General features: G+C 39.6%; 2 protein-coding genes across 2 annotated transcripts in view; one reads left to right on the plus strand and one right to left on the minus strand.

Annotated features, from left to right (window-relative positions):
- Nucleotides 1-19838, minus strand: part of ATP2B1 (ATPase plasma membrane Ca2+ transporting 1) — a 117275-nt gene extending 97437 nt beyond the window's left edge. Inside the window, exon 1 of the mRNA XM_025401652.1 lies at nucleotides 19778-19838. The gene's annotated coding sequence lies outside the window, so the exon portion shown is untranslated. The remainder of the gene's footprint in view (nucleotides 1-19777) is intronic.
- On the plus strand, nucleotides 19778-23134 carry LOC112634346 (hapless 2-like). The gene has a single exon (XM_025401653.1). The coding sequence runs from the start codon at nucleotides 19789-19791 to the stop codon at nucleotides 20551-20553; it is 765 nt and encodes a 254-aa protein (XP_025257438.1). The 5' UTR covers nucleotides 19778-19788; the 3' UTR covers nucleotides 20554-23134.
- The last annotated feature ends 4184 nt before the right edge of the window (nucleotides 23135-27318 follow it).

Consider the following 27318-nt stretch of genomic DNA (forward strand, 5'->3'; position numbering starts at 1 on the left):
GCTCTAAAATTCTTTGTCTGCCCCACAAATCCTCATTATGTCTCCCAGTCCAAGTTTAAAATATTGGTTTTGCCATCCATAAGCTTAGGGCTAATCATATCTTTTGCTTATAGGTTCCTTTACCAAAAAATACACAGGAAGAAGCCTCAACCTTAGTTGTTATTTAAATTCATTATAAAATTCTCTTTGATGGTTCAGAAACTTAGTTCATCACATTCACTAACTTCAGTGAATCTAAAAATCACCTACTCTGATTGGCAATAGACAGATGCTCTTTAGATGTTGTTTTCAATGCTAGCATTCTTTAAAACTTAAGCACAGTCTATACTTCAGCTTCTCTTGTCAGGTCCTAATAGGGCTATAAAATAAAATACAAGCCACCCAGTTAAATTTAAATTTCAGATAATCAACAAATAATTTTTTAATCCCATGTATGTCCTATACAATACTTAGGACACTCATACTAAAAAAAATTATTCATTGGCAACCTGGTCCTGATTTCCTAGTGTCATAAATTAACAGTTTCCAAAGAAATGTAATTTTACAATGCAGGTAAACATGAAATAAAATTTATACTTTCTTTGATTCAGAAGGAAATTGGGTCTTCCAGCAGCTGAGTATAAACTCACTCTGGTCTCCCAACCTACTACACTTACAAAACATTGGAAATGAACTGTAAAATGGCATTTCCATCTGGTCTGCCTTTCTGGCCCCAGACAAACGCATTAACAACCATCATGCCTCTGAGAGTGAACTTAAAAACATTAAATTCCCAATTTGCAGCTCTGAGGCTGCCTTATTTCACATCTGGCCCATATTTAATATGGCTTCTTACTCCTTACCTATTTGTTAATTTGCTATATATCTGTAGACTTCTATTTGTCTATTTTAAACAAACGTATTATAAACTAGGTAGGGAGATAACCTTTTGTATCCTAACCTTCATCTCCTATCCTTCCTCATACACAAAGTACACACAAAGTCATGTATACAGACGTTTAGCAAATATTTTCTGAATATCAAAAGTTTAGCAAATGTTTTCTAAATATTACATGTCATTGTAGAATACTGTAAATACAGAAATCGTAATGGTCTGAATTGAATTCCTACTAATCCTAACACAAACCTAGAATTCAGCTTTTTAATAAACTCCTATCAATTGCTTTACTTTTCTATAGTTTAGGCATAAAATGTACAGAAACCCCAGTTAGGAACTTTCTCTATGCTAAGATTCTTTGTGGTAAGCATTTACTGAATAGTTAAGATATTCTAAATCTGTCCTATATGCTGCTTACTATGCAGTATGACTGACTATAAAGCAGTAACAGATATTTCAAAATAAATCATCAGAACACATATAGCCCAATAAATGTTTATTTTTCTACCAAGAATTAATTAACTTAAATCATTCTAATAATGCTGCCATTGCTTAAAACATTTGCTCTCCTTTTTTGACATTTCCTTTATACTCTGGGATACTTTTTAAAGAAAATATTCTCAATGACAGCAAATCTTAACTTTTTGGGAAGATTTATCATTAAGAGTAATTCTGTAAACAAGTCTTATTAATAAAGTGGGTAGTTCACACATTGTAAGTACAGGGATGTTGGTAAAAATTATATCACAAATATTGTTGTTTATCAGAGGCAAGGTAATACAGTGTCTTGCAATACAGGATTTCCTGAATCAACTCAGAATGTCAACAACTTAAGCCCAAAGAACTTGCTCATTCTTGTGAGTTGAATTAAACAGTTTTGCTTTAAAAAAACAAAAACAAACAAACAAAAAAAAAAACCCCTAATAAACACGTATTTTACCATTTATTACTTACCACTTACTAATTTTGACATGAATGCTTTCTAAGATCTTATTATGGTTTTCTACTACAGACCTTAACTATTTTTTCCTGGTATCACTGGAAATAGCATATTTAATCAACAATTACTATTTTATCCTAAAACTTCTGGTAGTATAAATTCTCCCTTTAAAATCAGGATAATATCAAATCTTCACTGCTTGTCTCTTTAAGTGTGTGGCACAATATTCCCACAACCTCAGGAGAACTGGATTTAAATCTGGCTTTTTTGCAGTCAATATTTAGAATCAATAAGAATAAACCAAATCCCTAGCCTCTTGTACATTTTCCATCAATCTTTGGGTGAATTAGGCAAGCACTTTAAGAATCATCCAAGAACATTTTAGTTCCAAAAGGGAAAAACAATCTAGCTCTTGACATTATTTCAAACTTCTAATAACATGTGAGAGGCTCAACTGTGTATAGCAGAAAGAGCAGTGGACTAGAGTTAGACAGCTGGGCCCACATGCCTTTCTGCCATTCAGCATTTAGGCATGTAAACTGACTCATTTCTCTGTCTATAGGGAAAGAAATCATTATCCTATTTACAGGGTTATTATACAGATTAAATGATACCAACTGTTACATGCAACATGCTTCTGATACAATCAGTCCTCTTCTATCTAAAAAAGAAAATCAGATTCTTTATCCTTATGACCTCAAATATTAAAGCCTATAAGCCAACTCCATTTTCTTTAAGTAAAGCAATGGTCTGAAGTCTGTGACCGTTATTAGTATAATACTCAAACTCTTCTCCGTGTCAAAAACACTTATTTATTCACCAGAATTGGGTTATAAGATATTTGCCATAAGCTAAAACTTACCATTATAAAGACAAAACTTTATTTTAAATATTTTACATAAAAATCTTCTGACAATGTACCACAAAATTTACCCTACACAATCTGTAAAAGTCAAACATAATTAACCAGAAAGTGATCACTCAGGATTATTATTCAGTTTGTTACGACTTAATAATACATGTCACATACTATGCTAGGTCTCAACAAAGAACTCAGTCTATCTAGGCAGACAGATTTGCAAACAGATAAACTTAAGAGCCATATTTCCCTGACTCAAATAACCATTCTTTCCACTTCCCAGCATTCTTAGCCCACAAAACAGGAAATTCCACCCCTTTTTCCATGTTGAGTCTATGGGAATTTGAATCCCTAATTTTTGTTTAAAATATCTTTTAGAAGCCTATAATTAAGAAGTAACACTGAAACCAAAAGCTAGCTTATACACAGATTGCCTGTCACAAGTCAGGCAAAGCAATTAAAGAATCTGCCAACTCAGAAAATCACAGAATTTTCAAACTAAGAAAGCACGGTGTTTCCTTTTCATGCATTAGTACTCAGGGTCACTATTACATTAAGGACAAAAATAAAAATTAAAAACACAAAGACAATTAAAAAGCTGGGATTAACCAGTAGGAAATTCTAATGAAACCTATACACTTTAAGTTTTATAGGTCAATGACAAAGCTGCTAAAGAGGTTAAGATAATAGAACATAGGTTAAAAAAAAAAAAAAAGGCAACATGCTACCATGATGTTATTCTTAATCAATGGCCAAAATGATTTAGTTGACTTAAAACTCAGGCTGAGATTCAAATTTTTCTATACTGAAGACAGTGGACTATGCGTAGACGACAGCAGATCCTTGAATAATGTTTCGTTTAACATGGTTTCATTATGACACTGATGAGAAAAAACAAAATCGATTCCAGGCTGGGACGACTGTGTGGAATCTTCACTTTCTCCCTACATCTGCATGGGTTTTCTCCAGGTATTCTGGTTTTCTACCACATACTAAAGATGTGCTTCAGGGAGAGGTTCTGGCCACTCATGACACTGAACTGGAATCAGCAGATCAGAGAAATGAATTAATAATTACAAATTATTGTTGAATAAAAATTACTAAAGTATACAATAATCATACAAATGCTCTACAATAAATGATGTGGTATGAGAGCAATCTGCAAGCTTGCTGTGTTTATGATTGTTTCCAACTTCATGTGCTAGGAGGTGCTCCTTACAATTTTCACTTAGCAAACATTTATTCTTTGATTTAACCCACTAACTACCATGACCACTGTTACTCACTGATTCACCAAAAATTGGGTTATCTTGTTGTATCAATCTTCCTTAAATGTATGTACGGAATTACATTTATTTCAGTGTTTAATATCAGATATTTGGTAATGTTTCTGTGATCAGAAATATGCCATAAGACTTAACTCTTGTTTATATCGACTAGTCTATGGTAAAACTGGTTTTGTTACATGTCATTTCACTTAATGTCGCAGTGTCCAAGAACCTATCGACCACACCGAGGATGTACTGTATGCTTCTGTCAGTAAAGTATTTCTGAATGTATACTTAATTTTTCATTTTATTCCCTACAACTATTATTAAGCCAATAATTTATTTTCTAACTGTTATTTCAGAATTAAGTAAATATTAACTTACTATGAAGTGATGGCAACACATGGACAAGGAAATGACCACGCCTAGGGAAGCTGCGGCAATGCTTTATCAAAGAACTGACCTTTAAAGTGAGTCTTGAATGAAGGGTTCTATTTTGTAATATTTAGGTAAGGGGAGTACGATTTACAAAGGCATAAACAATGAACAGGCTGAGCATGTCTTTAATACAGGAAGAACTGCTATGATACGAAGTAACCATTGTGACAGCAGGAATGGGGCAGTATAGAGGGCTCAGACTTCAACTGGACACATTAATTTATTAAGTACTAATTTAATGAATAATCTAAATGATAAGCACTTAACTTTCTGGAGAGGACAGAAGAACTTCATGAAGGAACTTCATAATGAGTCCTAAAAAAAATGACTAGTTTGGATGAGGATATTCCAGATAGGAAGAGCAGCACACAGCTATTGCTTTTTAACCAAATTGTCCATGTCTATTAAGTTTTATGAATTATTTTTTACTCTAAAAACCTTCTATCACTAAAATGTAAATTTTCAATTAGTTCCTATGATACTTGTGCTTGATTCTAGTCTTCTAGTTTCTGAAATTTGCTCTCTTTCATCTGCAGTGTGCTGGCAAACCAATTATCGAAATGTATTTAAAATATGAGTAAATACAGCAAGTAAACACCTAAAGTGGAGTAAGGCGCTGAGAGTCTTGATTCATGAACTTCTGGCGGCTTAGAAGACTTTTCTGCCAATTTCCTGGTTCTCTACTTTGTTTTACATGGTTCAGGAAACTGGATAAATAATAGCCTTAGGCTGGGAGAAAAATTATCCTACACCTCTCTCCATTCTTCTTCTATTTCTGCTTTCTCTTTGATTCCTCCCCATTTCAGTAGCATTCCAGATAGCAATTAGTCCACTAAGTTCCATTCCAGGACAAGAAGACTGGTTTCCACTGACCTCAAAATTAGAGGAATGTCATGGTACAATTAATTTGATACATTTCGTCCTTCTACACCCACAGCTATTCTAAGTAATTAAGAATTACTTGAGTAGCCAAAAGAAACAATGGCACTGAATGTTCAAATACATATATAAAGAGAGATGTGTATCTACTAACTAGATATAAAAAAAGTTATATTCAACTACATAATCTGTCCTAGTCTCTCTCCCTCTCATATCCCACTTACAGCTGTCATCTTAATTTTAAAAAATCCCCAATGCCACTATAATCTATGCCTTTTAATGACAACCTCAAACTCCTTCTGTACATGTGCAGATCTAGATTAAACTATAATCTCTCCACATTCCCCAAACCACTCAAAGTTTCCTCCTTTCAACTTCCTAAGGTAGCTGCTAATGGGAGGGGGGTTACCTGGTATCAAACACACATCGAAGGGGCATGGCCAAAGAATCTGCTTAAAGGAACTTTCCCTCCACTCAGGAATAAGGCCTTCAACCAATACAGTTCCCACTTGTGGAAACATTTAATTTAAATCTAGGGCCACAGGTATACTTTAGGAAGGGAGACAGGAGGAGCAAGTCCGACATCATGAAAAACTGATAGCCTGGCTTGCCACCTAGGCTGTGTGCGGAAGTACAAGCAGAGCTCAGCACAACTTAGAAAACCCTCCAAATGCAATTGTGACAGAAGGTCAGAGATCACCATCAAGAATTCTAAGAACTGGACAGGCGCACGCCTGTAATCCCAACACTTTTGGAGGCTGAGGAGGAGGGACTGCTTGAGCCCAGGAGTTTGAGACCAGCCTGGGCAACATGGTGAAACCCTATCTCTACAAAAAGTACAAAAATTAGCTGGGCATGGTGGCACACGCCTATAGTCCCAGCTACCTGGGAGGCTAAGGTGGGAGGATCACCTAAGCCCAGAGAGGTCGAGGCTGCAGTGAGCCACAATTGTGCCATTGCACTCCAGCCTGGGTGACAACAAAGAGATGCTGTTTCCAAAAAAAAGGAAGAAAAGAAAAGAATTTTAAGAATAGGATACAATGGTAGCAAAACTACTGAAGTTTGAAAGTTTGACAACAGATTCTAGAATGCTTTCCTTCTTTACTTGTATAAGAATAGCTGGAAACAATATACCCCTATTCATTATAGAAGAGATCACAGACCAGGAATGGGACATGTGCACACACTTACACTGGTTCTGGAAGCATACAGCACCTGATGAATCACTGCACAAAAAAGGAAACCAAGAAGGAACACCAGACACACTGAGCAAGGCTAACTTAAAGCTCTGCATAACAAGTCTCTCTCCTCTTAGCAGGTCACAGTTGTTACTGTCTACCATAGCAATCATATAAATATTGTTTACAAGAAAATATTTATCTCAAATCTGAAATTTTCTACTTGAAATGAGAATTTAAAAAAAGAAAAGAAAGTCATATGTGATGTCACAGAAAGAGCCTGCCACGACACCTTTAAATTTCCCTAAAGTTTTACCTTGTTTACAATACTGAAACTTAAATTTTTTGGATTAACGCTTTAGCTATAGTTGTATTTAAGTTTAGATGTCAAACTTTTGAAGTTTCCTCCTCTATTTAAAAAAACAAGATAGATACATTAATCTGTTAAGGAACATTTTACAAAAACATCTACTCACTGGCATTTTTAAATAATAATACCCATTTCCACTGGCCGCATCTTAGTATTCTATTCTATTTAGTAAAGTCTATCCTGTTCTTTAGAAACAGGGATAGTAAAATTCTTGTTTCACAAAAAATTAAATTTATATAACACAGTTATACAAAAATATTTCCGATCTTTGTGTCATTTACCTGACATATCATTCAGCTCAAAGTTAAAAGAAACAGTATCTGTGATAAATTCTCACCCCAAGCACACTACAGTTTCTAAGAGACAAAACAAGCATCTTACAGAAGTCCAGTGTCAGTGGATTCAAGCTCAAGACCAGACACAAGAGGCCCATTCAAGAATCATTAACAACCTCACAGGTATAACAGGGCATTGTGCCAAGGGTGAGTGATAGAAAGATGAACAATCCCTGCTCCCAAACTGAACATCTCACGGAGGTGTCAAACATGTAAACAATAAAATATGAATTCTTAAAAGTGCTATGGAAATTAGGAAAAGTAAAGCAGAGACCTAGAAATGAGTGGGACATACTATAGACATAGCAAGAAAAGACAGACTCCCCAAAATCTGACCAGCCACAGAGAAAGGAGACTGGAAGAAAATTTTAGTCATAAGATCACAAACTACCAAAATCCTTTAAATACAGTAATTACAGGGAAACAATCATAAACGAAGACAAACATCTGCAAATAAAGATGCTCACTGGAAGATTATTTAACAGAAAAGAATTCAAAATCAAAACATCCAATAACAAGGCACTAGCCACAGGATAGAACATTATTAAAATGATGTTAATGAAAAAATTTAATGACATGAGAAAATAATACAAAGTTTCTAAAAAGCACACAATTACACCTACATCATCTGAAGGATGTTAATAGGAAAGTTTTTCAAAAGATAAAAACTATTAAAGTGTTAAAACTAGCTATTTCTCAGATGTAGGATTATGAGTGATTTGTTTCACTTTACGTTGTCCTATTTTCCAAACATTAGATAGTGTTATATTTCTAATTGGTAAAAAGATTATGTAAGTCACTGTATTTTAGGGTATCCCTTTAAAACTATGCATAGCCCTTTTCATCTGTTTTCTATAGAGAATACCTCATCCATATATTACACAGAACCCACTCATTTAAATGGGTTAATATGTGTAAATTGCTTTGAACAGTACCAGCAGGTAGAAGGCAGCTACACAGGTGTTCATTTTATTCAATAATCTTAAATTCCCTTTAGTCAAAGTAAGTAGTGTGTTTTGGAGCTAGTCTATTTTTCATGGCATGTTAACAAAAGAACATTAGTTTTTTTCTTTTTTTCCCACCCTCTAAACTCTAACATCTCTTAAGAAATGACTGCTGTTTTCGTAAGATTCTACTTCCTTCAAAAAAAAAAAAAAAAAAAAAGCAAGAAGAAATTCAAGTATCAAGTTCCTTAATAGGAAGACAGAAATTTAATGAGCGGAATGGAATTTGGCTTTATCCAGATGAAGAAACAGAAATCATACACCAGACTCTTATCAGGGAGTGGGCTATATGTAATTATTTGGGGAAAAAAAAAAGTCTTTATGTGTCTTTATGAGCTTGGGGTATGGCGCGTCAGAATCCCAGGGGAAGACTCAAGAAACGAAATAGGGCAACCAATTGTTCTATATAATAAAGGAATGAGGAATCTGGATTTGCAAAGTAGAGGATGACTGGAGGGAGAAATTAAGGAAGGGGACTCCTGAGTTATCCATAGACTGTCTTCACTAAAGAAATGTTCCTTCATGTCCACATTGCTCACTTCTGCTTTTGTAACTCTGGATTATTTTACCAAAAGTAAAACTGAGTTGTGTATCTAGATTGCACACGACTGTACAAAGACACAGAAGATGAATGACAGATGACATATCTGGGTTATCCACACATTTAAACTTATTTCATACATGTATTCATTTTCAGTTTTGACAAACTTATACATGCATAATGTCTATTTAGGAAAACAGATCCAAAAGGCTTGTTTGTTTAAATATTAGTGTTCCTCTCAGTGCTCCCCCGACCCTTTTTTTTTAAATATCAGCAGTCCTTTTAGTCCCCCATCCCATTTTCTAATCTGAAGCGCCTAGGAACAGTACCCTCAAATCCTTCATCTCTACAAATAATGCTTACAAAGCTACTGCTTGCTTTTTTAGGCTTCATATATATCTTTCCCCCACTCCCCAAGACAGAGTCTCGCTCTGCTGCCCAGGTTGGAGTGCAGTGGCACTATCTCGGCCCACTACCTCGCCTCCTGGGCTCAAGCAATTCTGCTTCAGCCTCTAGTAGCGGGGATTACAGGCCCATGCCACCACGTCCGGCTAATTTTTGTATTTTTAGTAAAGATGGAGTTTCACCATTTTGGCCAGGCTGGTCTTCAACTCCTGACCTCAAGTGATCCACTCATATCTTTTATCACCATTCTTCTTCCCATGCCCAGCACAAACACAAATGCTTCCTAAAGTACTTTTATCAAGAATATATAAAGAAATTACAACTCGATAATAGGAAGAGACTGTACGTTATTGGAACCAAAATGTCCATCAACAGGTGAATGGACAAATTGTGGTGTATCTATACAATGAATCCTCATCAGCAATAACAAGAACTATTAATATACACAACATGGATGAACCTCAATGACGGTGAGTGAATGTCAGACCAGAAAAGAACACATACTGTATGATTCCATGTACATAAAACTCCAGAAAGGTCAAATTACTCTATAGTGACAGAAAGCAGATCAGGGGCTGCTTGAGGAAAGAAGGAGCTGAGGTAGCGGAAGGGAAGGTAGATAAGGAGGCACAAAAAATTTAGGGGAATGATTACCTGACTGTGGTGGCGACTGTAGAATATATACATGCCTCGGAACTCAAGTTTTTCACTTTAAGTGTAAAGTTTCTTCTATGCCAATTACATCTCAATAAGACTATAACAAATTTGTTCAATTATGAGAAAAAAGGACACAAATAAGCTAAATAGAAGTTCTGGATTCAATATGGGTTTCACAGCAGGGTGATCTGACTGGGACATTTTCTTTGGAGACAGACACAGACAATGTCCGATTCTTGAGGTCTTTTACCTTGAGCTGGTCAGGTTAGATAAGACACTTCGATTCTGGCCAGAATTCTGAAAGCTGGGTGAGGGAAGAAGACTGGTGATCTTGACATAAATATGTAAACACTCGGTTTTGAGTGTGGTACCCTGGTTTTCAACTGTGTTCCCAGTGTGTATAGCCTTTTCGAGAAAGTAAGCTTCCAGCCTTCTGCAAGGGTGAAGGAAAAGAGATCACAGAGCTAGAGAGAGGGAAAGACATCTGGATATCAAATTCCTAAAATTTCAACCAGTCCTCCTATTCTGCCCCCCGTCCCCTCTTCACCAGAGGTACCATGTTTTTCCAGCTCTGAGCTCTCAGGGAATTCTATAAACTGACTTGTTTCTGGGCTTTTCTATTACTTAGAGTTGGGCTTTATGAGTCTACTAAGTTGACTGCTTCTAAAATTTTGGTGTGGATTTCTCTTCTCCCTTGTGGATTTACGGCTTTTTAAAAAAAGAATTCTCTTATTCTCATTTTAATATATGTTTGGCAAGGAGCAGAGTTAAATGCCAGTAATACGCCACTTGTTTAACTGAAATCTTAGATAATTTAGCTTTTCAATAAATGTATTTATCTTCATAAATCAAACACAGCATACCACAGATGAAATGTCAAAATGGTGACAGTAGTTAAAAGACAAAATTGGAAGGCAAACCTAACAGAATAAAAAAACAAATGGTTGAAAGTTTGGGGGCAAAAACCCGTTTTTGCTATACAAATTTTGTTAAAAGCCAAATTTCCAAGAGAGAAAAATCAAAACTTTGTACTTTTTGAGGAGTTAAAGAAACCAAGTGATTTATCCAAGACAAGTAGGTTTTTTAGTGGTGAAGATAAATTTCACATTTAAATCTGGTGAGTCCTTAACATATCACAGCGTAAAAACCAAAACCAAAGGAGACACAAGCTCTGAGAAAGGTGGGTATTTCCAGCAAAAGGAATGCTGTCAGCAGGAGGGCCAGAGGTGATCAAGTTCCACCATTAAATGATGTACATAAAAACAGCAGTGCTTAAGCTCAAAGGCAGGGTCACCTATTTTTTGAGACAGGGTCTTCCCTCTGTCGCCCAGGCTGCAGTGCTGTGGCACAACCTCAGTTCACTGCAACCTCTACTGCCTGGAATCAAGCGATCCTACTACCTCAGCCTCTCAAGCAGCTAGGACGCGACGCCATGCCTGGCCAATTATTATTTTTTTTTAGTAGAGATGAGGTTTCGTCATGTTGCCCTGGCTGGTCTCAAACTCCTGTGGTCAAGCAGGAGCCTCCTGCCTCAGTCTCCCAAAGGGCTGGGATTACAGGCATGCGCCACTGCGCTTGGCCAAAGACAGGGTAACATAAACTTTACCCTAAATCCACTGTACAAGTAGAAAAGGGTTGACTGGTGAATCCTTGTTTTTCTGAGACTCAACATGCAGACGGTTTGATGTTAGAGGAGCTCCGTTTCCCAGGCTTTGTCAGATTTCTTTCCCATTCACTGACTGACCTTCCTTGTTTTCAGCCCCCTATTTGCACTGGTACCCTTTAACTCAATAGTTCTCCACTACAGTATTAGTTGTCGGGAGTGTCCACACTTAAATACCTTAAGTTCATGAGTCACTTTTTAAGCAAACAAAAAAGAGTAGTTGTAGCACTTACTCGCTTTTAAGCATGAATAGAGAAGAAAAGGACAGAAGTATAGCAAAAAAATTAAAAATCTTAGTATTAGAGGTATTTAAAAAATCTAGACATTAGCAAGGGAGCATGGAGTATATGCCAGGATCATCCACGAGTGTCCCAGTAGAAAAACAACTTAACTAATCTAGCCCATTTCACTTTTGCTGATTCCATTCAACTCTACCTTCAGATTTCTTTTTATTTTCTTCACTACCAAAACCACTCCTGTGCTACTCTTTGACCAACAATTTTACTATGATTGTTATTGCAACGTCAATTAAAGCAGGAACAAGTCTTAGAACTCCTTTCACAATACCTTACCAACAATTAGACCTATAAAATTTAAAAGATTGGGAGAATACTCAATAGCAGTGCACTTGTAGGGTCTCAGCTGTGCTAATCATAGGAAAACGTTATTTCCAGAGAACAACTCTTATTTTTTCAAGCATTTTTTAATATAACAGCTTACATACTAAAGCTATATAAACCTTTAGTTACTTAAATATCTAAAATTACTACTCTGTGTATCACTCAGGCATTCAATAGAAATGACAAAGTCAAATACAGGCTTTCTTTCTTGACCTCCGGAAGGCAGCTGGAAGAATAACCCATTGCTACACTTTAGCAGAAACCGTATACCTACTCTTCTTCCTGATGCCCAGTGATTGTATAGCAGGTCATGAGCTAACAGCTCTCAGTTCATGAAACGGCAGCAATGATACGATGCTCAGTCTTCTGGTCTGTCTAAATGTGCCCATTCTTCAAAACTCAGCATTACTCCACCCTTTCCCATCGTCTCTCATTAATTTTCTTGTCTGAAGTCCTCTGGGTTGTACACTTCCCATTTATTATCCCTTTGTCTTAGTAATTCATTTGGAGATAACATAAAAGAACTGAGATAAGACATGGGTTCTATATGAGGATATATAGAACTTTATCCAGCAAATGTTCAGGTACTGTTTTTTTGGCATATTGGTTTAGGATTCAGACATTGTGTAGCTTCTGTTAAGGTAAAGCAGAGAAGGTTAAGGAAATTTTTCCAGGAGATTTTTAAAACCTTTTTACCTTTGAAATTTTAATCTTACTCAGATGGGTTCATAAGACAATGTTTTACTTCTGGAAGATAGCTACATACATTTCACAGAATGTTACTAGGACAGTAGAATTTAGCTTCTCTACAGGCAGGACTTTTCTACTTCTGAATTTCAACGTGGCAGTTAATTTGGTTTTTTTGTTTGGTAAACAGGTTCTTGCTGTGTCACCCAGGCAGCCTCAAACTCCTGGCCTCAAGCGAACCTCCTGCCCCAGCCTCCCAAAGTGCTGGGACTTAGAGGCATCAAGCACAGCATCTGGCCCCTAAGGGTCCTATCAGGTGAGAGGAAAAACACATACACATTCACAACAAAAGGATGAGGGACCGCCAAACTCTAAGACAGTCAGTCACACAGTGGATACTCAGGGATACTACAGTATGCAACGCAGCTCTCAACTCCAGAAAACACAACTCATTTTGTGTTCTATGTGAACAGCACCCCCTGGAATTGTGCAAAACAGTGATCCTGGTACACAAAGTTAACAAGGTGAGATGTTCCACTAAGGGGAGTTTTGTGAAATGAGAGGACAAAACACTAAACATATTTAGATTCAGCCCTTATTAGCACATTAAAGTACCAGAGAAGTTCCAAACTGCATAAACCAGCATATCCTGGAGTGTGGTTTTGCCTCTCTCCCCCAGGAAATCCCTATTAGTATTTTTTGGAACCAGCATTCTAAAACACACTTTAGAAAACACTGAGCTACTTTATAAAAGGCCTTCAGAGTCAAGTTGTGTTTTGATAAAGAGAAAAATAAAAAAACAATGAAAGTTTTAGTGAAGAAACTGTGGTTTAAAATAGGTTATCGAAAAACAAAAGAAAATTCTGGCACAAATATGAAAGGTAGATTAAAGCAGCAGATCTGAGAGTTTTGAGAGTGTAAGATTATTTATTTAAAATCCTCCTGAGAGAGAACTCACTCACAGGGTTAATATAATGAATAACAGATCCACATCTCTAATAAAAAATTATTTAAAAAGCATCTTTTAAGTTAAATAGTCAAATCTTTAAGACCTATTTTTTCAGAAAACATAAATTTGACTCCTAAATTTATCAGGTCTGTACAGTAGTCATGCCAGTTTACAGTTAGGCAGTGTAATCTCAGATTTCACAGTGTAAGCAAGCATTGGTCCATTCAAAACTACCTTTATTTGTTCCCTCAGAGGCCCAGGTGACAGTAATATTTATACAAAAGCAGGTATCCCATATTTTAAGAAACCATATTGTTGGAAGTTATTGTACTTAGAAATACAAAATATTCTTACCAAAAAGGTAACTAAAAACACCACATATTACTTGGAATAGCTAACACTGTCCTAGGAAAAATTTAATAGAAAATAGCTTTCAAAAATATGGCCAAAAAAAAAAAAAATATTGTGCCCATAGTTTATTTGGACCTCTCTACCAAAAATATTTATTAATTTAGATTACATAAGCTTTAGTAAATTACAACCTATGATTCCTAAATATACCTTAAGGTTTAACCAACAAGACTACATTTTGGAACAAACAAAATCAGGTTCACAACAGTCTTGAGATGAACCTGCTTTGAAATTAATTTTATTATAAAATATATTTTAAATGCAGATACAGGCTATTTACTATATTGTTATAAATGAAGTAAAAAACAACTGCATTTCAAAACTGGTCTTAAAGAGGAAAATTATTAAAGGCAAGTAATTCACGTGGTATATAGTATTAGATAAAACAGTTCCAAAAGTCAGAGTAGACTGGTGAACTACACAAACTGTTATTTAACATTTAAGTGAGACAGCAGTAACTTCTGTTTTAATGCATAAAATAGGGAATTATCAATTAGTATGCTATCACTAACATTCTTGGAAGATCTACCTGCTCTTTTTGAAAGATCAACTGCTTGTTGACTAAAATTAAAGAGAGCTATCTATCCACTAACTTACATCCTTTTAGTCTGAAGGAATATCGAATCTTTTCTTCTAACAAAGAGCTAGACTAAAGGATAAATACACATTACTGTAAGGATACAGCATGCATTCTTTTTGAATATAAACCCTGGTGTCCAAGTCATTTGAAAATGGCAGACATTAAGATGTGAAAATAAAAGAACATTCTCTAAGAGTTTACAGTGCTTAATAAGTAACTTAACCACAGATGGATCTTCTGAAAGACTGTGCATACAAAGATAACAGAAATATTTTCAATTTATCAGTTCTAGGATTGTCACAAAAACCACCTACATCAACAAATCGAGCTTTGCTACTGATTTAGATATCTCTACCATGTAACTTTAACTTAGTTATAAATGCAATGTCAATGTTTCTCAAAATGCAGACTACTCCAGCATTTGGCCCCACCCCAAATCTGCTGAATCAAAATTCCAGGGGCAACCCCAAGGAATCTGCACTTTCAGTAACTCCCTCAGGTGATTCTTCATGCACACTAATGTTGGAGAACCACATCTTTCTTGCGAGATTTATAACCAGACTTTGGATTTCAGGAACTAAAATCTCCGCATTTGGAACCTTTTAAACTAAATTTCATTACAGAACAAATCAGTATTTCAAAGAGATTTAGGTAATAAACATGTTATAGCATAAATACAAGTGCATAAAAAGTTACAGCAGAAATTTAAAGAAGAAGCTTTTAGTATAGCACATTTTATTTTTATCCAAGATTTAAGACACCCCTAGACCAACAGTTCTTTGAACTTAAAAAAAAATCTATAATATTAAAAATACAGTATTTCAGATATGTTCACATTCACTCAGTTGTTAAGTAAATCAAAATACAAACTATGTGCATTACACCAAATATAAGTAATGATTGAATTAATAAACCTCAACCCAAACAAACCTATTCATATTTCTCTATTGAATTTACTCTGATCAAAACTGATTTTCCATACATAACTTTCATAAACTTACATAAACGTGTATAATGAGAAGAGCAATGAGCAAAATCTAGAAGCCACCTAAAGTCCAGTTTGGGCTAAAAAAAGCTGCTAGCTATATGACCTTAGGGCCTAGACAAATCACTTTATCTACCAGAAAAAAAAAAAAAGTACAACTGTCTACCTTACTCACCACACAAGATTACTGTGAGAATCAAATGAGGTCATATGTAAATACATTCTGAAAACTGTAAAGTAGTTAACAATAATGCCTGTGATTTCTGAAGACAGCAAAATTTGAGAGACACTATCTTTGGGCACCTGCTGTAAAATACACAAACTATCACCAGAAAAAGTAAAATGTATATGCCACTAAAGAATCAATGAACAACATAAAAACTGACCATTCAGATTTAATTAGATACTGGACGCTACTGAGTATACAGTATTCTCAAAATTACAAATATAAAAATTCTATTTGATTACCTGTCCTATGTCCCCATTTATAACAGATCCATTTCTTAAGATATAAATGAAATTTGATGGACCACGAGAGTTGGTAATTGTCAAAACTGGCCAGTAAGTATATCATTCTCTCTACTTTCTCATGTTTGATAATTTCTATAATAAAAAATTTTAACAAGACAATAATATATGTGGTATGTATAGATAACATTTCTAAAAGCTAAAAAGTGAATTTTTTAAAGTTATTTATCTTTATGAAAAATTATTCCCATAACTACTGTATGTTATTTTCCCTGCAATGTCACTGCAGATTCTACATAGTCCCCAATAAGCTACTATTAGTACCTTTGTTACATATCATGACAGCTAGTAGAAAATAATTATTCCCTTCCAACTAGTCGATACTATTGCCCGAGATGCAAAAACTTAAACCTCTGTTTCTGCTTTCTGATCCTCAATCCTTTTACTGTTCTTTGCTCATTCATTACAAAATTCCAGAATAAAAAAGTGAAAACATCAATTTTGCTGTATTCATGTGTAAAATGTAAGAGGAAAAAAAGCAAATTTTATTTTGTTCAGTATTACAAAAGACCAATAGTTGTAAGTGGCCGTTCCTTTTAAAACTCATTTCCCATGGTAAGAGGCTGTTTCATCTGAAATGAAGCTAACATGTCTGTCAGACAAAGGAAATTAGTAAATCTCACTTTAAAATCAAGGATTCTATCAAAGTATATATAACAACATATAATTACTCTGCATGCATTAATCTAATAGCTCAAATAATATCCTTTATCCTGGGGCCATATTCCATAGTCTGACAGAGAACACACAGCAGTAAGGGCATAAAACACCCTTCATCTCAAACAGATTTTTTGGCTAATTTTAGTTTAATAAAGACTTATCTACAGCTCAATGGCCAATGCTTTACATTGTCTATAGCGAAATTACAAGTGTTGAATGAAAACTTAAATGCAGATAGAAGGGCAATAACATTTTGTGGTTTGTAAGACTATATGTAATAATATCCATATCTTAATTAATTACATGGGAGCTAAATTCCTTTTCTCATGTTACATCAAAAAAGGAGCCTGTGCCTAAAGGGACAGCGTTCCTCATATTTATGATCTGGGAAGGAAGGGGAAGGGAAAGAAATCTCAGCTGTCACTACAGTATTTGTTTTCAAAGTATTAAAATCTCCATTTATTTTTATATGAGATGCACCTGAGAGCAGCAAGGTACACAAACCACTTTTTCTAACACGGTCTTTATTCAAAACTTTGAATATAAGTACACCTGCTCGAAGTGTTCATTTGCATTATTTAAGAACAAGCAACTGTAAAACTGTAAAATCACAAAAGGCAAGCTGTTGGAAGACAACAAAAAAGAATTACTATAACTGATCCTGCGTGTTTATTTCAGAATCTGTTAATAGGCCAAAACCAACAACAACAACAAAAAAAAAATTGTAAAGCCACTGTCATGCTGGTAGGTATCTTTATTTGGTGGCAATGGCTAGTTTAAACCACCTATTAAAAGCAGCTTTTACTTTCCTTCTTTTACCAAGAAGATCCAGACGATCAATATTATTATAAACACAAATCAAAACTAGTTTCTCATCTCATCTCAGAATGCTAAAATCCCAAGCTTCAATTAAAAAAATATGATTTCCCATACAATTGCAGAAATTTCTCTCAAGAGTGAGAAATGAGAGAGGATACAGAAAAATGAAGATAATGCCCCCTTATACGTCAAAATGGGGATGCCAATAATGACAGCTGCGATAAAAATCAAGAAGGTGTACCTCGAATTTTCACCATTTTAATAAAAGAAAATCACGAAATTTTAAATTAAAGGTGGCGCTCTGTCCTCAACTCACCCGAATGTGACTCACTTTTGCAGACTATATGGTAGGAAATAACAGTTACTTTTCAAAGATCTTTGCAGTTACACCCAAGCCAAAATCAGGACAGAGATCCACCCTTAATTACAGCAATTTAACTGTCTTATCTTAAAGCAAGGTAAAAACTAAAACGTCCTCCTGAAATCACAGCTAAATAAGCCCATTTTATATACTAGTTATCAAAGGTTCCCAATTTAAAAAAAATGTTTCTATTTACCTCAAATTTGAACTCACCAGGCGGAAAAAGAAAAAGAGAGGGGGAGGAAGAGGACCCAAATGAAACGCACAAGTACAAAAAGCAGATTCTCCTCCAATCCCTCTTAATTCCCCCAATCCGCCCCTGCCACACACAAGGACAGGGAGTCTCGGGAAGGCTGGCATCGGGGCAAGTGGTGAAGGCCCTCCATTCACTCACGTGGGCCACCATCCAAAGGGTTACACACCCTCTGCCAGATGAGAACCTCATACAAACCAGGCCCTTACAAGTACTTCTTATTATAAAATACACCCACGCTGAACAAGAGCTTTATTTTAAAATAAGACTGTCCTCAGGTGGGGGAGGTTAAACACAACAAAGGCTTCCATGTTGAAAGGCAGACAAGTTCAGATATATGCATATACCTACACACGTATGAAAAAAATCTATGTAGCTAATTTATCACTAACAGCAATCGATACCAACAGAAGCCATTAGATTATTAATAAACCAAGAAAAGTAGCGGGCACAGAAGCGAAAGGTGGCTGTCTGCAGCGCTCTAACCCAAGGAAAAGGTAAATACCAGCCTGTCGAGGAGGGTCGAGCCCTCCAAGTATGGGCAGACCCCCTTAGCCCACCCGGACGCCCTGCCCTCCCCTCCGCGCCAAGCACCGCACAGGGTGCGAGCACTCCCAGCGCTGCGAGTCCCGCAGAAAACTGGTGAATGAAATGCGCACAGAGACCAACCTGGCTGGTGACCGCGGCGCAGAACCAGGGGTCGCTAACCAGCTTAGCCACAGGATTCTCCCGCAGGATGGGATAGAGAGAGCACACCACCCACCCCACACACCCCTGCCACTGGAACGCAGTCCTCCTCCAGACTCCTTCCCCAAAAAGGGAGGTGAGGGCGCAGGCTTTTTTCTCTTAAACTAAGTGAATAAACACGAATCGGAAGCAAATGTGAACATCCTGGGGGGCCAGACGGAAGGCGTGAGGAGAAAGACCAGGCGGCTCTCCAACTCTCGGGGAATCACCGTCCTGACACGCCAACAACCAACCACCCGGGCCAGGGGCCGACTGGGGCCCCCGCTCCCCTCCCGCAGTGCGTCTGGGGGGCCGAGGCCAAGGATTAGAGGGGTGACCCTCCCGAGGCGCGGGGAAAGGGAGTGCCGGGCACGGTGCCCTCAAGGTCACCACGCGCCGTGGCGGGGGCGACCGGTGGCGGGATGGGCCGTGGCGCGGCCGAGACGGCTCCGTGAAGCCGAAGACCTGCGGGTATAGACCAGAAGCCCCAACGAGCCCCATCCCTCGAGCCCGGAGCAGCGACTCCGGGACTGACCCGGCGCTGAGGTGCATGGCTGGGGTGCACGGCGAGAAACCCGCTCACCTTTACAATCTCCCGACAAGAGGCAACCTGCGAGGGGCCCCGGCCGCCCCCGCCAGCTTCTCCCGAATCCGGCGCAACCCACCGGGCACCCAGCTATCAGGACCCCCGCCGCGACGCCAGACCTCCGTGCTCCGCCCGGCCTCCCCCGCAGGTGACCTGCCCCGCCGCCCCCGCCGCTGGCGGGCGGCGGCCGCCACTCACCTCGCCCGGCAATGGGAACCATTTTCCGAGGGGGAAGGAAAGGGAGGCTGCAGGAGGGTCACGGAGCGGTGAGGGGCAGTGGGAAACGCAGAGGATGGGGGCTCTGTCCTCAGCGCGTCAGCAGTCGGCTCGCACGGCTCGGGGCGCCACGCGGAGGTGCAGCTGCACCTCGGGGATCGGGCGGCCAAGGAGCCGAGTGGCTCGGCGTCCACCAGCCGGGGCTCCCTACTCACGCTGCACTGCGAGGAGGCGGCGGCGGCGGCGGCAGCGAAGGAGGAGGAGGCGGCGCCCGGCCGTCCCCGCCCAGAGCCCGGCAGCCACCGAGTGGCCGCCCGCGTCCCCGCAGGACCCGCCTCCTCGGCTCCGCAGAGCCGCACACAGGGCGCGCCGCGCTCGCTGGGCACGGGCAGCTCAGCCGGCCTCACGCCGCCGTCCGCAACAGCAGCCGCGGGCGGGGTGCAGCCCCCTCCGTGAGCGCCGCAGCCCGCCCCGCTCTGGGCGGGGCCCGCGGGCACCGGAGAGCGGACGGCCGAGCACGAGGGGGCTGCGCGCAGCTCCGGGCAGGGACCCCGTCTGCACCGGGTGGCCAGCAAGATTGCCGGGGTAGGCAGGGGGAGGAGAACGCTCACCCGTTCCGGTCTGGCGTTCCCTTCTCTCCACACCCACACGCCTCCCGCTCCACGCTGGCGGCACAGCTGCTCCCGCTGCCACAGCCGCCACCGCCGCCGAAGCTCGCGCCGCCGCCGCTGCCGCCTTGGCTGGGCGCGGTCACGTGATGCGGTCCGCGGGGACCCTGGGGGCGGGCGGGTGCGCGCGCGCGCGCGCGGAGGAAGCGCGGCTCGCACCGGGACTGGGAGCGGAGCGGCACTGGGAGGGCGTTTAAGGGGAGGACCCGGCGAGCGCGCCCCCGGCTGGCGAGCGCGCGCCCGGCTATTAGAACTTGCCGCGCGGTCGGGAAAGGGTGGCCGGACTGAGGGGCGGGGGTGGGGACTTGCGCCTCCGCACGCCCCTCCCTCTCTTCCTTCCCCTGAGCGCCTCGGCTAGCTGCTGCCCCCGCCCCCTCCAGCGCGCCCCTTCCCTCCTGCCGCAGCCTGCGATTGGCTGAGAGGCTCTGACGTCCGTGTTTCCATGACGTGTTGGTGCGGGAGGGAGCGGCGGGGGAGGAGGGGGTGGCTCAGGCGCGCGGGGAGGTGACTCCGTCAGTCACAGCTGCTGTTTCGGCGCGGGGCCGGGCCGCTGCCGCGACATGTGGAGGCAGGAGAGCAATGATTGCCGCAGGAGAAGTGCGGGCGCCCTTCACCTGGGCCCCCTCCCGAACCGCCCCCGGGCCCGTGCCCCTCCAGGGCCCAGGAGTGAGCCAGCGGGAGGGCTAGGGCGAGCGCTCCTGGCGAGGACAGATTAAGGCGAACCCCCAGTCAGCGGACGTTTGAGCGGCTCCTTGCCGCGTCTGTGCCCCCACTCCAAAACGGACTCGACGCGTGTCCCGGGCCGTGACGCACGCACCGGACGACAAAAGTGCTGCCCGGCTCGCTCCCTCTTTGGGGAAGAGAGCTCACTCCCCATGCGGGCGCGGGGCACCCCACCTCTGTTCCTGCTGGTCGGGTCTGCAAACACCGGGGATCCCGGCTGCAGCGCCCAAAGGGTTAACGCAGGCGTTCGGCCAGTGCAAACCGGCCTCAGGATCCGCGCTTAAAATCCGGGTGTTTTCGTTTTGGGTTTGCTTTTTCTACTATGCCAAGCTGATGGCTCTCTCTTAATGCTCTTGTAACATCTCAACCCTGCACCCATCTTTCCTGAGGGGAAAAGGAAACGGGATAACTTGCGGTATTTCGATGCTCAAAGGTAACCGGCGGCTCTGCTCCAACCTTCAAGAGATTTTGCAAGTTGAAAAACAAAGAAAATCATCCTTCGTAACATCTACTTAAAACCAAAAAAAAAGCAGGTTTTCCTTCTTGTACACACATATACACAGTAAAGATGTGTATCTTACCTTAGATACCGCGCTTCATCTTCATCTAATCTTTATTTGAACTCACCGTCGCCACTGGCCCAGAGACCTTGTCAGTGTTATTTTCAGTATCACTTAATCAGAACAAAAAGATAAGTTCTGCAATATTCTTTCTCTTAATTCCAGAATTGGAAAATTAATATTTGTATAGCCTCCTCAAAAGCATACAGGCAATAGGAAGTATGGTATTATGTTCACGATCTGATGATAGCATTTAAAATATTTTAAAAGCTTAAGACACAAAATGTGTGAAATAAGTTTAAAAGTGAATAAATCTAAATCAATGCTGTTGTAAATAATTTTTTTTATCAGTTTATGTATCTCACTAGGCTAGACGTTACCAGCCTTCTGAGCTGTGCCCTTGATGTGCAAAATGAACGAACATTTGACAGGATAGCATTTTTCCTCTCTTCGATCACTGATAGAGGATTGGTTAATGTGGTACAATAAATAGCCCTTCCTGACACTATTTCAAATCTTTTTAACAGAAGAATAACCTAAATTTCATCTAAGTAAGTTTAAGTATTATTTCCCCCTAAAATATCTTTCAAAACGATTCAGACATTTAAGAATCACTGGCTTTTTTCCAACTTTTCCTCCAAGGAAGTCACAATAGAAGTTGAATTATGTTTCCACTTTAATCAAGAATTTGACATTAAAGTAATATATGAATCATTTCTATAGTACACTAGCAAAATGGGTAATAGGTTAAACTAGAATTTGTTCACTTTGTGGGTTTGTTCCATTTCCGGATTATAAAATGAGTGCTCGTAAAGTGTTGTGGTCATGAAACAATTATTGAGCATCTTTATTTAAGAACATGATTCAATTAAATTTTCATTTATATCGATAAATCTATAAATTGAAACATGCAGAATATATATTCATGTATATCCATAAATGAAAACGTGTGTGTGTGTATCCCAGGACATATTTGTATGCATTTTAATGAAATGTGAGTCATATGCAATGACAAACTTTTACTGTCATAGTCAAGAAAATTGTACTGTAGTTTGGTTTTTATATTTTTATTCTTCAAATAGAAAATAAAGGGTGAAAGGAATATAGAAATAACCGTTCACATTACATTAAGGAATTCAATTTCTTTCTCTACAGACTTAGTACTAAAGCCTCTTTCATACATATTTTTCAATGTAAAAATCAAGAAAATATTGCATTGCTTACTGTTTCCTTGAAAAAAAATTGAACTATCTGAAATCAAAGATGCCACTGTATATAACAGTATCCTCTTAATCTTAGACCTAATTTATCCCATGGATTTAACTGATCTAGAGATATAGCTATGCATAAGGAACAATATAATAATACAGTTTACTTAGGAAATAATATTTTAAAGTTCTTTTAATATGCATTTTAGCTACAATGCAAAACTTATAAAAGTATTTATATCCAGTCAGGCGCAGTGGCTCACACCTGTAAGCCCAGCACTTTGGGAGACCGAGGCAAGCAGATCACGAGGTCCGGATATCGAGACCATCCTGGCCAACATGGTGAAACCCCATCTCTACTAAAAATACAAAAATTAGCTGGGCGTGGTGGTGCATGCCTGTAATCCCAGCTACTCAGGAGGCTGAGGCAGGAGAATCGCTTGAACCAGGAAGTCCAAGGTTACAGTGAGCCGAGATCACACCACTACACTCCAGCCGGGCGACAGAGTGAGTCTCAGTCTCAAAAACAAAACAAAACAAGTATTTAAACCCTATGACAAGTTACTATTTGGGATGTTAACATTAAAGAGAGGCTGCAGATTCAAAATAATATATTTGGTATTTTTAAGGTATGCTCTTTTTCATGGAGTAAATCTAAACAACTGAGATATTTGCTGAAAAGTTGATCAATTCAAGATATATAACACATGAAGACAGTTTTCTAAAATCCTCAGTGTAATTAAGTTTAAAGAGAAACAACTTTATTCTGTCACATACATCTAGCAATAGGACAAAATAAATACATATCAACTGCAGTGTATTTTATAAAACATATTCTTTCCCCATAAACACATTTTACATGTGTGAATGTGTCAGTCCTGATCATTACAGAATCCTAAAGAGGACTGATGCGTACAGGGAGGCAGGGGAGGAGGATATTAAATTTTTCATTTAAAATAGTTGTATATGTTCTCAAATTTCTATTAACCTGAATCACCAGAGAGAGGTGTCAAGAGAAAGATTACTTAGCTGAAACCCACAGAGAACTGTTATCTATTAGTAACAAATTAATTACATTTGCTGAATTAAATGGAGTATAATTATATGTAAGCCTAAAATAAGAATTTCAACGCACATGATGGAAAAATTTTTATAGGTGAAAAATGCAAAATGGTTAGATGTTATCATTTGACAGGAATTATTAGTGCCTACATACAATGTACTCAAATGTTCTAACCCACATAGTATGGTCCTAAATCTAAATTTCAGAGAAATGAAAAAGACATAGCTCATACCTAAATGTTGAGAAAGTTTTTCTAAGGAGTATTTGGACTTGATTTGTGCCATGAAAGAGATACAGGATTTAAATTAATGCAAAAGATCCGCAGTAGTAAAGCCAGGAAGCGTACCTGGGAACTAACAAGTTTACCACATTTATTTTTCTATCCTTTTATTATTCAAGAAACGTGTTTACTACCTTTGATATCCCTCACCTCCCTAAGTGGCACTCGTGAATTTTCTCACTAATAGTGGTGAGTTATGATGTATCATAATCATCAATAATAGTGAGTTATGATATAGGGTTATGAGGTTTGGGTGAGATATTTATATAAAGTTCTTAACATAGTGCTTGATTGTATAGTATATGCTCAATAAATGTCATAATTATTATTCATAAACATTCTCTACTCTTTATTACCAAGAAGATATAACAACAACAGCAAATTTTACTCATTTTTACTTGTTGATGTATTAGGCCATTCTTATGTTGCTATAAGGAAGTTTCTGAGGCAGGATAATTTAAAAAGAAAAGAGATTTAATGGCTGACAGTTCTGTAGCCTGTAAAAGCATGGCACTGGAATATGCTCAGTTTCTGGGGAGGCCTCAGGGAGCTTTTACTCATGGTAGAAGGTGAGGCAGGAGCAAGCACATCACATGGCCAGAGCAGGAGGAAGGAGAGGTGCTACATGCCTTTAAACAACCAGATCTCTTGAGTACACACTATTGGGAGGACAGCACCAACCTATGAGGGATCTGCCCTCATGACCCATTCATGTCCCACAGGCCCCACCCCCAACAACTGGAGATTACAATTCAACATGAGATTTAGAGGGGATGGTATTCAAACTGTATCATTCCATCCTGACCCTTCAAATCTCATGGTCTTCTGACACTGCAAAATATATTCATCTATTGCCAATAGTCGACCAAAGTCTTAACTCATTCCAGCATGAGCTCAATTAAAAGTCCCAAGCCAAAAGCTCATCTAGAGATGAGTTCCTTCCACCTATGAGCATGTAAAATCAAAACAAGTTATTTTCTTTCAAGATACAGTGGGGGTATAGGCATTGGGTAAACACTCCCATTTGTAAAGGGAGAAACCAGCCATAAGAATGGGGTTACAGGATCCACACAATGAAATCTAACAGGGCAGTCATTAAATCTTAAAGCTTCAAAACAATTCCTTTGATTCCATGTCTTGCATTTAGGGCATACTGGCACAAGGGTTGGACTCTCAAAGCATTAGGCAACTCCACCCCTGTGGCTTTGCAGGGTTCAGCCACCATGGCTGTTCTCACGAGTTGGAATTGAGCGCTTGTGACTTTTCCAGGTGCAGGGTGCAAGCTGCCGGTGGATCTACCATTCTGGGGTCTGGAGGATGATGGTCACCTTCCCACAGCTATACTAGGTAGTTCCCCAGTGGGGACTCTGTATAGGGAGTCGGATCCCACATTTCCCCTTGGCACTGCCCTAGCAGAAGTTCTCCTTGAGGGCTCTGCCCCTGTGTCAGGCTTCTTCCTGCGCATGCAAGCTTTCTCATACATCCTCTAAAATCTAGGTGGAGGCTGCCAAGCCTCCTTCACTCTTTCACTCTGTGTACCAACAGGCTTAACACCACATGGAAGCTGCCAAGGCTTATGGTGGAAGGCTTATACCCTTTGAAGCAGTGGTCTGAGCTCTATCTGGGTCCCCTTGAGCCAAGGTTGGAGCTGGAGCAGCCAGGATGCAGGGGGCAGTGTTCCAGGGCTGCACAGTGCAGCAAAACCCTGGCTCTGGCCCGTAAAACCATTCTTTCTTCCTAGACCTCTGGGCCTGTGATGGGAGGGGTTCCCTCGAAGATCTCAGAAATGCCTTTGAGGCCTTTTTCCAATTGTCTTGGCTATTAGCATTTGGCTCCCTTTTAGTCATGCTAATAACTCTAGCAAGTGGTTGCTCCCTTGAATTCCTTGACTTCCTCTCCTCTTTTACTTTGCCACATAGCTAGGCTGCAAGTTTTCTAAACTTTTATGCTCTGCTTCCCCTTTCAATATAACTTCCAACTTTAAGTCATTTATTTGCTCCTGTACCCAAGGATAGGCTGTTAGAAGCAACCAAATAATTTCTTGAATGCTTTGCTGCTTAGAAATTTCTTCCACCAGGTACCCTAAGTCATTACTTTTTAGTTCAAACTTCCACATACTAGGACATGAACAGGATTCAGCCAAGTTCTTTGCTAAGGCATAATATGGATGACTTTTGCTCCAGTTCCCAATACTTTCTCATTTGCATCTGAGACCTAGTTAGCCTGTACTTCACTGTTCATATGACTATCAGAATCATAACCATTTAACCAGTCTCTAGAGAAGTTCCAAACTTTCCCTCATCTTCCTGTCTTCTTCTGAGCTCTCCAAACTCTTCCAACCTCTGCCCATTACCCTATTCCAAAGCTACTTCCACATTTTCAGGTATCTCTGTAACAATGCTGTACTTCTCAGTACCAATTTTCTGTGTTAGCTTGTTCTTGCTTTGTTTTGAAGGCATACCAAAGACTGGGTAATTTATAAAGAAAAGAAGTTTAATTGGCTCACAAGTCTGCAGGCTGTACAGGAAGTATAGCACCAGTATCCACTCAGCTTCTGCAGAGGCCTCAGGGAACTTTTATTCATGGCAGAAGGTGAGGCAGGAGCAGATATGTCATATGACAAGAGCAGGAGTGAGAAGCAGAGGAGGTGTCACACACATTTAAACAACCAGATCTCATGAGTATTTTCTACTGTGAGGACAGCACCAAGCCATGGAGATCTGCCCCCATGACCCAATTACTTCCCACCAGGCCACAACTCCAACGTCAGGAATTACAATTCAACATGAGATTTGGAGGGGACAACATGCAAACTGTGTCATTTGGTCAAGTACATTATTATCTTAGAATTATTATTTTGTTTTTGCATCCTGTGAGACAGACACTATTTGTGATACTTTTAAAGTGTACCAAATTTAGTCTGTAATCATCACTTAATTTGACTGATAAAGTCTAAGCCTTTTCCTGGCAAATAAAATCTTAATCTGAATCAGTAAGACATGCTTTTGGCTGCAAGTAACC

The sequence above is a fragment of the Theropithecus gelada genome, chromosome 11, assembly GCF_003255815.1.
Source record: "Theropithecus gelada isolate Dixy chromosome 11, Tgel_1.0, whole genome shotgun sequence".
NCBI lineage: Eukaryota > Metazoa > Chordata > Mammalia > Primates > Cercopithecidae > Theropithecus > Theropithecus gelada.

Excerpts from the sequence above, each read along its gene's own strand:
- LOC112634346 (XM_025401653.1), top strand. The coding sequence starts at position 19,789 with ATGGGAACCATTTTCCGAGGGGGAAGGAAAGGGAGGCTGCAGGAGGGT.